This window comes from Gobius niger, assembly GCF_951799975.1.
Source record: "Gobius niger genome assembly, chromosome: 7".
NCBI lineage: Eukaryota > Metazoa > Chordata > Actinopteri > Gobiiformes > Gobiidae > Gobius > Gobius niger.
In genome coordinates, this window is record NC_136858.1 from 5,167,405 (window position 1) to 5,179,836 (window position 12,432).

At 42.4% G+C, this 12,432-nt stretch overlaps 1 protein-coding gene across 1 annotated transcript in view; it reads left to right on the forward strand.

The window, feature by feature from the left end:
- The window catches only part of arfgef3 (ARFGEF family member 3), an 88,837-nt gene that overhangs the window by 13,064 nt on the left and 63,341 nt on the right, over positions 1–12,432 (forward strand). Inside the window, exons 3-8 of the mRNA XM_079560398.1 lie at positions 3,512–3,593; positions 3,712–3,852; positions 4,645–4,713; positions 6,380–6,496; positions 7,560–7,605; positions 9,109–9,193. Of these exons, the coding sequence (XP_079416524.1) occupies positions 3,512–3,593; positions 3,712–3,852; positions 4,645–4,713; positions 6,380–6,496; positions 7,560–7,605; positions 9,109–9,193 (540 nt within the window). The remainder of the gene's footprint in view (positions 1–3,511; positions 3,594–3,711; positions 3,853–4,644; positions 4,714–6,379; positions 6,497–7,559; positions 7,606–9,108; positions 9,194–12,432) is intronic.

Consider the following 12,432-nt stretch of genomic DNA (forward strand, 5'->3'; position numbering starts at 1 on the left):
TCCTTTTTAGTAGGAGTTTGGTTAGAGGCAACTCTTTGGTTTTACTGACCTTTGTTTTTATTCACACGTGGCATCAGGACCAGGTGTCAGTTGTGGATCAGGGGGGAGATGTAGCAGGACCACCTTGCTTCACAGTCTGGAAGTTGTTAAAATGTGGATAGAAATGAATGTGCTGGAAGAACTGGCACGTGACTGTAATGAATATTCAACCACTCCAAGTCAACGTCCCTGCTCTGTCGCCAAACCGGAGAAATTGGTTAGAGCCTTAACATCACCTCAGTTATGTTTCAGTGACACCCTGCAGGAGGCCAAGGAGAGTGTGGTAAATCAGTCCATGTAAATCGGACGTGAGAGGAGCTTTTATTAGTGGCATTATTGAAGCTATTGTCTTTCTAACGCAGTGGGCAGAGCTCGGCCAGGACGCTCTCAAAGTCATTTTTCAGTCTCTTCTAAACGGGCACCGAGCCAACTCTGAGAGCGAGGGCACTTTACTCCAACACAAGGAAAGGCCCGTCACATGTTTTACCTCAGTGAAAGTACGAAAGAAAATTATCAAAGTATTAAAAGTACAAATAAGTTTAGTGTTGAACTGAACCTTAGTGTGCTGACAAAGCCTTTTGGATGAGAGGCGAAACGTTCGACGCTTCAACTACAGAGAACAGAAGACAACTCAAGAACCTTCATTGAAGATTATTGAACACAGGCTTGTCACAACACACGCTGCATTGGGGTGTGACGATATATGGATTTTGTGATATGTCGTTGTTCGGGGTCCGTGGGTCTCAAAATGTATATGTAAAACTGAAATTTTCCTTCCCAAAATTAGGTTCAGGCAAGAGTCCACTGACCTTATGGTTAGGGCCAGTGGTTGTATATGGCTCTCTAATCCACAACACACTGGGTTAAACATTTCAGACTAATGGCTCCTCTGCTCAATGGTACATTTCGGAATAATGAGGCGTCGGACTAATGGGCTGTTGGACCAACGACATGGGACCTCATGGTTCTATGCGGCACAATTCAATACCAATACTTCTTATTCCGATATAGACATAGAGATACAACACCTATGTCATTCATAGGTGTGGCCTAGCCAAGGGGGTAGAAAACCTCTCATGGTCATTTTTGGCTCTTTTTAGCCATTTTTAGCTAGAAACATGTTTATCACACACATAAATGACCTTTCTGCCACTTTGAACGTAGCTCGAAGAGGTCATTACAACTTGTAAAGTTGGAGATGTTCAGACTGTTCCAAGTTCGGATGCAAGATGAAGACAATAATATGGCCCCCCAGTGGAGGAGCAGCTAATGATAAAAGTGTAACAAAACCACTGCACCAGTGAAATGAATGTTTCTTTTGGTCATAAGCTTCAATATCTTGTTATTTTGCATATTTTGAATTCTGTGTTTGTGAAGAAACATTCATGTAGCGTTAGCATCTGATGAGCTAACTGTTGTAGCATTAGCCAGTTTGTTTACATACGAGTTTATTCACCTGGAACGCACCATTAGCCTATGGGCTGTAAAAGCTCTTTGCTCCTCTCTGTGTCTCTGCATCTCTATTTAGAAGAAAAATATTTTTCATTATTCAACATTTGTTTAAGTAATGGTGAAGAAATGAAAGAAAGTTTTATCCCCTTCTGTGTTTGAACATGACCATATGGGCAATTCCATAGATGCCGTCTGTGTCTGCAGATACGTTTGATGATGTCATGCATATTAATGAAGTCAGTCAGAACAGCCCTGCAACAGTTTGGACCAAACACGTATAACTGTTATTGATTTTAATAAGATTGGATGGTTAATGTAGTGAGTGATGCCACTGAGACAGAATGGGCCCATTTTCACTTATTTATGTAAGAGAAAAGGGAGCAATGAACATGAAAACCAGAGTTAACCATGTAATTTATGTAGCATGAAGTTGTTTAGAAAGTAACCATGCTGAAATGCTGCACGTGTTTCTTTATGATCGTGATATATTGTCATTTTGTATCACTATTTTGTGCAATATATTGATCATTGCAGTATCGGCATATAGCGAGGTTATCGTGAGCCATGTATTGTGAATTGTATCGAAACGGGAAGTACCCAGAGGTTTTTTCTTTTGCTATATTTATTGTTGCCATAGGAGCTGGCTCTAAAACCCAGCCAAACTGCTAGCTTGAACAAGCTTGTGATGGTGAATCTTAACGTTACAGCTTTAAAAACATGCAGCTCCTGTACGGCAACATGACGGGTACAAACCTTCTTCCTTGTTGTGAGTCCGCTGCATTGACAGCACATCTGCACAGCGCCACCTACTGTTCCGGAATGCTCATTGTATAGAAAGTAATACATTCTCAATATATAACATACTGTACAGTACGGAACTCTGGAGGTTCTTAGCTTTCAATTGAGGAATGGCCTGTAGTCAAACGTGCATGAGTGCATCCTACACACTCGACCTTTAAACGTATGAGGTCGGTAGAGTAAACTCAAGAATGAGTTTAGAAAAAACATATAGAAAAAGTACATAAAACAAAGTACATCTAGACTCCCATGTTCCTGTGCCTGTGCAGTGCCAGTACAGGAGAGCCTGAGTGGCACAGGTCCAGTCGGTTGGTTCTTATCAGCAGCAGAACACAGTGAGTCATTCATCCACAAATAATTAGAGTTATAACAAGGAAGAGGCGGAGGAAATGTTCCACAGGCTGTTGAGAGAACTGCCGGACTGTAACGCTGCTGTGGAGAGAGAGAATGGTGGGCAAACATCTGCTCAGAGAGACCTTTCCTCTTGAGTCTAGTGTTTAAGGTCCTATATTTGACTTTACGTTTTTCTTTTGCCAATGTTGTCATTTAGGTTCCTCTTCAGAAACGCACTCACAATATGTGTTGGTTGTTCTTACATTGAATCATCAGAACTCCATGAGGACCATAAACTGATTTTGAGTATGCTATGATAGATTAAATGTGGTTCACGTTGAGAATCGCTACATTAGAACTGTTGTTTGTTGCCCCGCAATCGGATTCTCACTATCAGTCTTGTCCAAGGGCAAAAGACGGTTTGCACTGGCCAATGTTAGGGTAACGGCTTCACATTCTTTCATTTTACCTTGTTCCACATAGTTTTGTTAGCACTGTTTCCAGATTCCAGTACCTCATCTCTTCTGCATGGTAGCATCTTCAGCTCTGTGTTTGTTTGGTTAAATATTCACATAAAGGAAGACCTGCGGGTCCGTCCATGAGCTCTGGAGGTAAATAATGCCCGTCTCAATTAGAACACTGCTTTGGTGGAAACTGCTGTTGTAAGATGAAGCTAAATGTGACAACTGCTCAGTAGCTTTCGGTGTCGTTGTGCCAGGCCATGCAGCTTTTTACTGAAGCTACATTCACACATCGACGAGGTCGTGGAGTGTCTTTACAGAGGACACAATGAGAGTCTGCACCTGTGAGAACCGGGATTCGAGCCGCCAACCTTCAGCCTGTAGTCATGGAGCTCCTGCTGTCATGCTGTTTGTGTTGTTGTCCACAGGGAGCGCTGTCTGCGGCCTCTGCAGATGGCCCTGGAGTCGAAGAACACCAAGCTGGGCCAGACCGCGCTCGCCGGCATGCAGGTGAACACATCCCCCTTGTCAGCGGGCTTAGGACTGACCGCTCATGTTTGAAACTGGAATCACTGAGGGCACTGTGTGGTAGAAAAGCTTCTCCTGATGTCCTCTGCTCGCTCCTCAGAAGCTGCTGTGTGATGACCGGCTGGTGGCAGGCCTGGGTCTGGAGGTGGAGATGTTGGAGAAGCAGCTCCTCTCTCAGATGTTGGAGGCGGTCCGGGTCACGCCTTGTCTGCATGAAGACCTGCAGGTGGAGGTCATGAAGGTGAGAACTGGCAGTGGTCAGCTGTCCAAAGTAGATAGCTGCATAAATAATGGAGCTGTGATCAAAATGTTGTTTTATCTGTTCACCAAAACTACGTCTTAATACACACCACTCGTCTTTTGCATTAAACTGCTTTAACTTTTAGCCCGTCATGAGACATCTAACGCCTTGAAGCCTTGATGATGCAGGTGTTCTTCTATAGCCAAGCAATAGAATAAGGAAGAATAACTAAGGGATGCATTTGATATGATGTTGAAGACCAACAACGTGCTATTAGGATGTCATAATCTCAGATTTGAATACCAATGAAACGTTAGCCCATCCATCCATTTTCTTCCGCTTTATCCGGGGCCGGGTCGCGGGGGCAGCAGTCTCAGCAGAGATGCCCAGACTTCCCGATCCACACACACCTCCTCCAGCTGTTCTAGGGGGACCCCGAGGCGACCCAGGCCAGGTCGGAGACATAGTACCTCCAGCGTGTCCTGGGTCTTCCACGAGGTCTTGTCCCACTAGGACATGCCTGGAACACCTCCCGCGGGAGGCGACCAGGAGGCATCCGGAACAGATACCCGAGCCACCTCAGCTGCTCCTTTCGACGTGGAGCAGCGACTCTACTCCGAGCTCCTCACCCGATCTTGAAGGGTGCGCCCAGCCACCCTGCGATGGAAGCTCATTTCGGCCGCTTGTATTCGCGATCTTGTCCTGAAACGTTAGCATTAACACCTTTCGACAAACCAATAAAAGACACTCCAAATACAAAATAGTAATTTCAGTTTTGCATAATTTCCACAGGTCCTCCTGTGTATCACATACTCCCCGAACTTTGACCTCAACGGAGACTCCATCCTTCGCATCGCTCAGGTAAGAGTTCAGTCTGTGGGCTGTGACCTCTCTTTGTGATGAAATGTGACGACTGATGCCGCAGAAATGAACCTTTGGCAAAAGCCCTGAGCCTTAAGCAACGTTCAGGATGTAGAGTTTACCACGCATCAGAACGAGGGAGAAGTAAATGTTTTGCAATGTGCAGTGGAGGAATATATTTAAAATACTCAAAAAGGAGACGCTACAACTATCAAGGCCTCATGTGAATTTGGGAAAAACAACCTTGTACTCCCTCAAAGGCAAACAGCACAGTCAGGTGGACTGTATCAGTTGTGTGTCCTGCTCAGGCACTACCAGGTCAGTTCTCTTCTTATGTTTTTGTTAAGTTAGCTAGCTTGCTAAATGTGCAGGAGCCGAGTGCACCAGCTGCTCATGCTTGTAATCTCTAACATGTCTGACTTATCTGAAGTTACAACTTCCTCATTCTGACTCTCTGTACCTACACCGGTAACTTTTAAGACCAGTCAGCAGGTCTGCCCATGGACAGGCCCTGCCCCAGGCTGTGGAGGAGAGAGAGGCTGCAGTGGCTTTGTCTCCCTCGCTGCAATGTCCCGTGTGCTACCAGTGCAGTGGCAAAACAAAACCTCCCGCTGCTGAAACATCAAGGCTTTTGATGGAGGGACGATTTTCTTCATCGGCAAAAGACCAAGAGCCAATAAGATAATAAAATTGTGGCACGTAAAACACATTTTGAAATTCCCATTCATTTTGTTGGCTGCGTTAGAAAAACTGAGCAAATGGAGTACCTCAGTGATTTTGCAGTACATTGCGGATATCGCGTCACCTAATAGAGTGACAACAATGATTTGTCCATATATTGTGCAATTCTACACTTTTTTTTGCAATCATTTCAAACAGAGTCACCTGTGTATTTATTTTTTAACCAGCTGCTTGTGATGTCTCTTGTCTCTTCACACAAGAGAAAACGACTTAACATGTCTAAAAGTTTTTATGTTTATATTCCATCTCAGGTCTCCAGTCTTGGGTATGTGCGTGCTTGTCAGACTCCTAGGGGTTCCACGCCTACAGTTCACTTTGGAGTCTGTTTGAAAACGTGAAATAAAAGAAAACTTGCAATGTGCGTTTTCTCTCATATTTACGTCAGCGACGACCAAACGTTGACATCTCTAAATTGAAAATGGCATGTGCAGCTGGTACAACATAGCTTTACCCTTTAGCTGCTCATCAGATCTGGCAGCGGCGATATACGCAGTCCATTAGCAGCTCATAAAAGCAGTGCGCTTTGTGCCTCCAGGCCACCGTCTGCACCGTTATCGCTGCCATCTCATAAACAAGAGCCAGGGCACTGCTCTTCTGTCCCACTCGTACTACACTGCACAGGGACCTTCATTACATGGATTTATACTGCATTACCCAGACTCCATAAAGGCTGAGTGTGTAGGACTCGATTGTGCTTTTTTATGAACACAACTCTTTTTTTTAACCCAAATTCTATTGATTTTACTGCCTGGAATGAAATTGTATACGCCTAACATCACCATAGAAATCAGTTTCTATCATGTGCTTTCATTTTGAGTTTTCTCCAAATTAGAAGATGTGCAAGTGCAGCAGAATCCCTTTGCCAAGTGCCCTTACGATCTGGAGATGGGTCCTGTGTGTTTCTGACAGTGTTGTGCTAACACAGGTGTGTATGGAGACCTATGAGGCGAGCGGTCACCAGAGGAGCATCAACACCGCGGTCAGAGCCACCCTCAGCCAGATCCTGGGAGACCTCACCCTGCAGCTGCGCCACAGGCAGGAGGTATCCACACACACACCTACACTCCCCAAACCAGGACATGTCCTGGGGCCTCATTCATAAGATAAGATAAGATAAGATAAGATAATCCTTTATTGATCTCACAAAGGAGAAATTCACTTGTTACAGTTGGCATTCAAGAAGATCACTCAGAGTTAATAAAGTGCAGCTGATACAGATATAAAGCTCACGTACGGACAAAAGGAGGCCCAAACCTTCCGTACGAACTGTTCTGCGCCAAAGGTGGTATTTATAGAAATCGAACTGAACGTGAAACATTACGCACCGCCACACTAGGTTTGTACCTGTCGCACACAGTCCGCACTTTTCAGAAACGCTGCACAGACGCGAGGAGAGGCGAGAGAAAGTAGCAAGGGGAGGTCACATTGAGGAAATGAAGTTTTGTGCACATTTTAAACCGCTGAGCTTTCTTCTTTATTTAATCATCACCTTATTCTTCCAAACTGATTGGTAATAAAAATATAAAATATAAGAATTAAACCATAGGCTTTGAGTAAAGTGTTTAAATATTTTGTTCTTATTTTTTCTTGGAGCGTCACAGATTACGAACAGATTTGTCAAAGACGTGCACGCTCATGTACGCTGAAGCTCCTCTCCTTCATGTTCATCACCACATGAACAAAGCTCTGAGCTGGTCTTTTGGCAGAGAATTTCAATGATCTGAGGCTCTTTCAAACTGTCATTGGAAGTTTTTATTTTAGTCTCTTCTTTTCACTTTGTCATATTTAAATCAGTGAAAATATTTGGACAATTTCGTCATAGTTTAGCCTCATAAACAACTTTACTTTAAGTCAGATTTTAGTCAGCAAAAATATGACTTATTGTAACAAAATACTCGAAATGAACACCGGTGCAACGGCAGCGGAAACCAAAGAATTACACTTTACAGCTAAAGGTCATTCAAAGTCTATACTGACTCCCATTTACTCTGGAATCTGTGCTTTGTGGACTCAATGAACTCCTTTATGTCAAGCAGCTGTAAACGGAAAAGTAGAAATGATTTTTTATTTATCTAATACAAATGATTGACTTTTCTGGTCCTCAGGGAGCAGACGGAGAAGAGGTGACCGCTCCACCACTGCAGAGGAAAGGTGCTCACTCCTACACATGATATCCATTTCAGCAGAGTTCAATTCAGACCATTTCATGACTAACAATACTTTATTTGGGGGTAAATTGGTCAGTACCTTCTGCTCACACTCGCCACGTTAGCCAGGTTCTTTTCTCGTAGCATAATGGTGTACTTTGGCCTATGATTAATGTGTTACAATGATTTAGTGACAATGGATAAAACATTGTATAAAAGAAATAGTGAGCTTTATCCGCCAGATTGTGTGGGAGCTGAACTCTCTCCCTTTCCTGTCCTCTTCTTGCATTCACACATTCTGAAAATACAGCTTCTGTATTGCTTGAGTGGATCTTTTTTGGTGAGGAAAGATTCGGGCTTTGCTTCTTGGATCAACTCCGTGAAGTTGTAGCGAAGCCTACGTAAGCTAGTTCCTTAGCACGGAGCCAACAACAACACGCCGTGCACAGGTGATTAAAAGTCTACATCTTGCCGGAGGAGAAACGGGGGGGATGCATGGTCACAAGTGAAATAACCTTAAATCAATTTCCTCCATGTTTTTGTCAAAACATAATCACCAAATATATTCATGATATTTTATTTCTTATTGTGGTGTCCTAGCTTGTAATGGGCTGAGGTCGACTGTTGGTGAAAACAAGAAAAGACCTTTAACAGTGTTTAGTGTGTCTTTGGAAGCTCGTGTTCTTTACCTGCTCTATTATCAGAGGCGTGTGGTGAGGTTTGTTGCAGGTGATGGACAGGTTGTATAGACTCAAATATAAAGTCAACTAAACTGCTGGAAAATGGAACCAACAGTCTTTGGTCATTGTGTAAATGTTACTTACTTTGAAATAACAATAGCATTTTCCAATAAAAAGTGAATTTTCAACATAAAATGCTCACTACTGAATATTGCAAGAATAAAAATGCAAAGATGTGCGTGGCCGGGACTCGTACCCCACTCACAGGGCTCAGACATTTACATGGTATGGACTCGTCTACAGCATTTCATCCATAAAAGGCCGGTCTAGTCAGTAAAGTTTTCACTTTTAAACATCCCTTTGTGTCTGAAACGCCTGCTAAACTGTGCAGAGAAATAAAACTTGACAGGTTTTCACTTGTAGTGCACATTGTTTGTCTAAATGTGTAGCGCAGACGCAGTGCCGCCCTCGTATCGTTGGAGGCAGGTCCCACTTCTGGTCTTTCAAGTTTAAAGTCAAATAAAGCAGCTAAACGTGTCGTTCTTGTGCCAGATTCTTTATCCTGACAATAGAAAACCATTTACAAATGCGTTTTAGGAAAGGTCAGAGGTCAGTGAGTGTGGGACACCAGAGACTCGCTGCAGCTCCGCCATCTTTACACGATATCGACAATTGATACAGTATTTGGCCGTTTTTAACCCTGAGACTGATTAAAATCATCATCATAGAAAAGTGTGTTGTATTTTTTTCTTTAGTTTTTCTTCCTCCCTGCCCTGCCCTGACCGCACCTCACTGTCCACTCTAATAAGTTCTCCCGGTCGTTGCAGACGTGTCGCCCACCAGCCAGGCCCTGTGTGAGGACGTGGTGACGGTGCTGACGGTCTTCTGTGAGAAGCTGGAGTCTGTGGACAGGTACCTCTCCATGACCCGCCTGTGCATGTGACCCACCACTGCCTTAGAGGAGACGCTCTGAATGATGGATCAAATCAATCAATAGTTAGGCTCATTTTTACTGTCACAGTCAGAACTTACAGTGCCTCTCGTAAGTATTCATACACCTTGAACTTTTGCACATTTTGTCATGTTTACAACCCTAAACATCAAGATTTTATTTTGATTTTTTTACTGAACGTTCACACACAAGTAACAGACAACTGTGAAGTGAAAGCAAAATGATACATGATTCTGTTATTTTTCAAAAAATAGAAAAGTGAAAAGTGGGGCGTGCATAAGTATTCATACAGCATGAATGAACACTTTGTGGGACCCCCTTTTGCTTCAATAACAGCAGCAAGTCTTGGGGTCTGACTCTACAAGATTTGCACATGTAGAGACTGACATTTTAGCCCATTCCTCTTTACAAAACAACCCAAGCTCTGTCAAATAAGAAGGAGAACGTTTGTGAACAGCAGTTTTCAGATTATTCCACAGATTTTCAATAGGATTTAGGTCAGGACTTTGACTGGGCCATTCTAACACATTAATATGTTTTTATTGAACCATTCCATTGTAGATTTATCTTTGTGTTTCGGGTCATTGTCCTGCTGGAAGGTGAATCTCCGCCCCAGCCTCAGTTCTCTTTCTGACTCCAGCAGGTTTTCCTCCAAAATGTCCCCATATTTGACTCCATCCATGTTCCCAACTATTCTTACAATCTCCCCAGTCCCCGCTGAGGAAAAGCAGCCCCACAGCATGATGCCCCCCCCCGTATATTTGACACTGGGGATGGTGCACTCAGGACGATGAGCAGTGTCAGGTTTGCCCCATACATAACGTTTTGCATTTGGGCCAAAAAGTTCAATTTTTGTCTCATCTGACCAAAGTTTAAATCTTGGGAAATCTTTGTGTAACTTAGCGCTCCTTTAAACTTCTCCACAACTTTATCCCTGACCTTTCTGGTTTGCTCCTTGGCCTTCATTATGCTGTTTAGTGACCGATACACTCCGACCACAGCTCTGAGGGCCTAAAAGAACAGCTGAAATTATACTGAGAGTAGATCACACACAGGTGGCCTCTATTTAATGGTTAGGCCAAGGTGTGAACATTCTGGAGTCATTATGAATGTTATAAAGGCAATTTAATGCACTCAGAAAATGCTGTATGAATACTTATGCACGCCCCACTTTTCACTTTTCTATTTTTTGAAAAATAACGGAATCATGTATCATTTTGCTTTCACTTCACAGTTGTCTGTTACTTGTGTGTGAACGTTCAGTTAAAAAATCTAAATAAAATCTTTTGTTTAGGGTTGTAAACATGACAAAATGCGCAAAAGTTCAAGGTGTATGAATACTTTCGAGAGGCACTGTATTTCTTATTATGTTTGGACAATATTTAGAAAGAGCATTCAGAGACAAGTGAAGTCAAGCTGCTGCAGGCCTCACAGTATTAGGAAATACAGAGAAATGTCAAACATGAACCCAATAAACGCTGGGTTAAATGTGATTCTTTCTGATTGATTAATTGATGACAACATAGCAGCGTTTATAGAACCTTTTAGTGACCCAGTGGTTGTATAAGTGGTTACCATGGCGCCTTTGTTTTCCATCACGCTGGCCTTTAGGAACTCCAGGATCAATGTGCTGCGATAAGGGCTGGGATAAAATATTGGATATTTTTATCTTAAACTCGATTGTTTTCCAGTAACAGCACTTTCTTACAATCTCATCACTTCAATAAATGTCAAATGGACTTTGGTTTCTAAACTGTGGACACATGACTGTTTTCTTTTTACACATTTTAAGATAAACATATTACTTATCATAGTTACTTATTGAATGGAGATACGTATCGGATCGGCCCCTGAGTATCGTGATACGCATCGGATCGTGACCAGCCCTAATAGATACTGCAGACGCTCTCTTTGGAATTGCCCATATATGGTCCTGTTCGAAGCAGCCAGAGGGAAAACAAAGAATAGAAAAAACTGAACTTTGTCCCTTTTCTCCACCATTACTTTAGCAGACGCTGAATTATGAATACATCTTTCTACTAAATAAAGAAACATGGAGAGGAGTGGTTCACCAGCCCATAAATACTTCAAAAATGGACCATGCTAACCCCAAAGATCTTTAATAGAACTCTACATAGGGCATGTCCATATTAATATCTTGTGTCCGGCCCGTCTAACCCAGTGCAATGTCATCAAATGGGAAACAACACTTTTTTCCTTGATACTGTTTTGATCTGTTTTGAGGTTTTTCATAACTCTTTGATAATGTCAGATCTGGCAAGAGAATAAAGCAAGAAAGGAATGTTTTTGCAGTTTATTAAGCGTTCTTCCAGTTTAGTAGATTTTAGCTCCATTTCTTCATGGATTTTCCTCTTGACAAACACAACAATTCAGTTCAATTTATATCAAATAAAACATTTGTTTCCCACTTTAAAACAGTATTTCTGTACTTTTTAACACCACCATTGAACATGGGACAGTGATGCAGTGAATGCTAACACTGAACCCTGGGAATGAATGGAGGAAACAAAGCTAATACGGCTAAACAACACAACGTTCGAAGAAATGACCTGATCCTGAAAGAGATACGAGACTTAGAAGGAGTAAACCGATCACAAACAATGAGTGTCACATTCTGCCGTTGGATCAATGGAAATGTTGAGAGAAATGATAGAAGTTTACTTAAAGGGACTATACAGAGTTTGCAAATGCTAAAATGATGTATTACATGTTCAGCCATGTCCTAATGTGTAGAATGAGCTCAGACCTGTTCACCACAGCTGCCTCTCAAATCCTGCACTGTCACTCAGAAAGTTGGTACTATGGGCCCGATGTGCCGTCTTGCACAAGCTTAATATAGAACCTGCAGTAACGCTTATGACCTGAGGTGGCAGTAGTGAGTATAAATATGACAACTTCCACCTAGTCCCTTTACGTAAAAGCACAAAAGTACTTCAACAAAAATCTACTAGAGTAAAAAAGTAAAAACAGTCGACTATGGAATGTCATTAAAAATATGATACAATTAGAAATAAATACTCTAGTAAAGTACAGATCGACTGAGAAATCGACTTAAGTACAGTAATTAAGTACAAGTACTTTGTTACTTCCCACCTCTGCCACTCATACAGTCATACAGCCATAGGGTCAGTTAAAGGTCAAATATGAAGCATTTTCTTTTTTTTGCTGTTGCATGAAA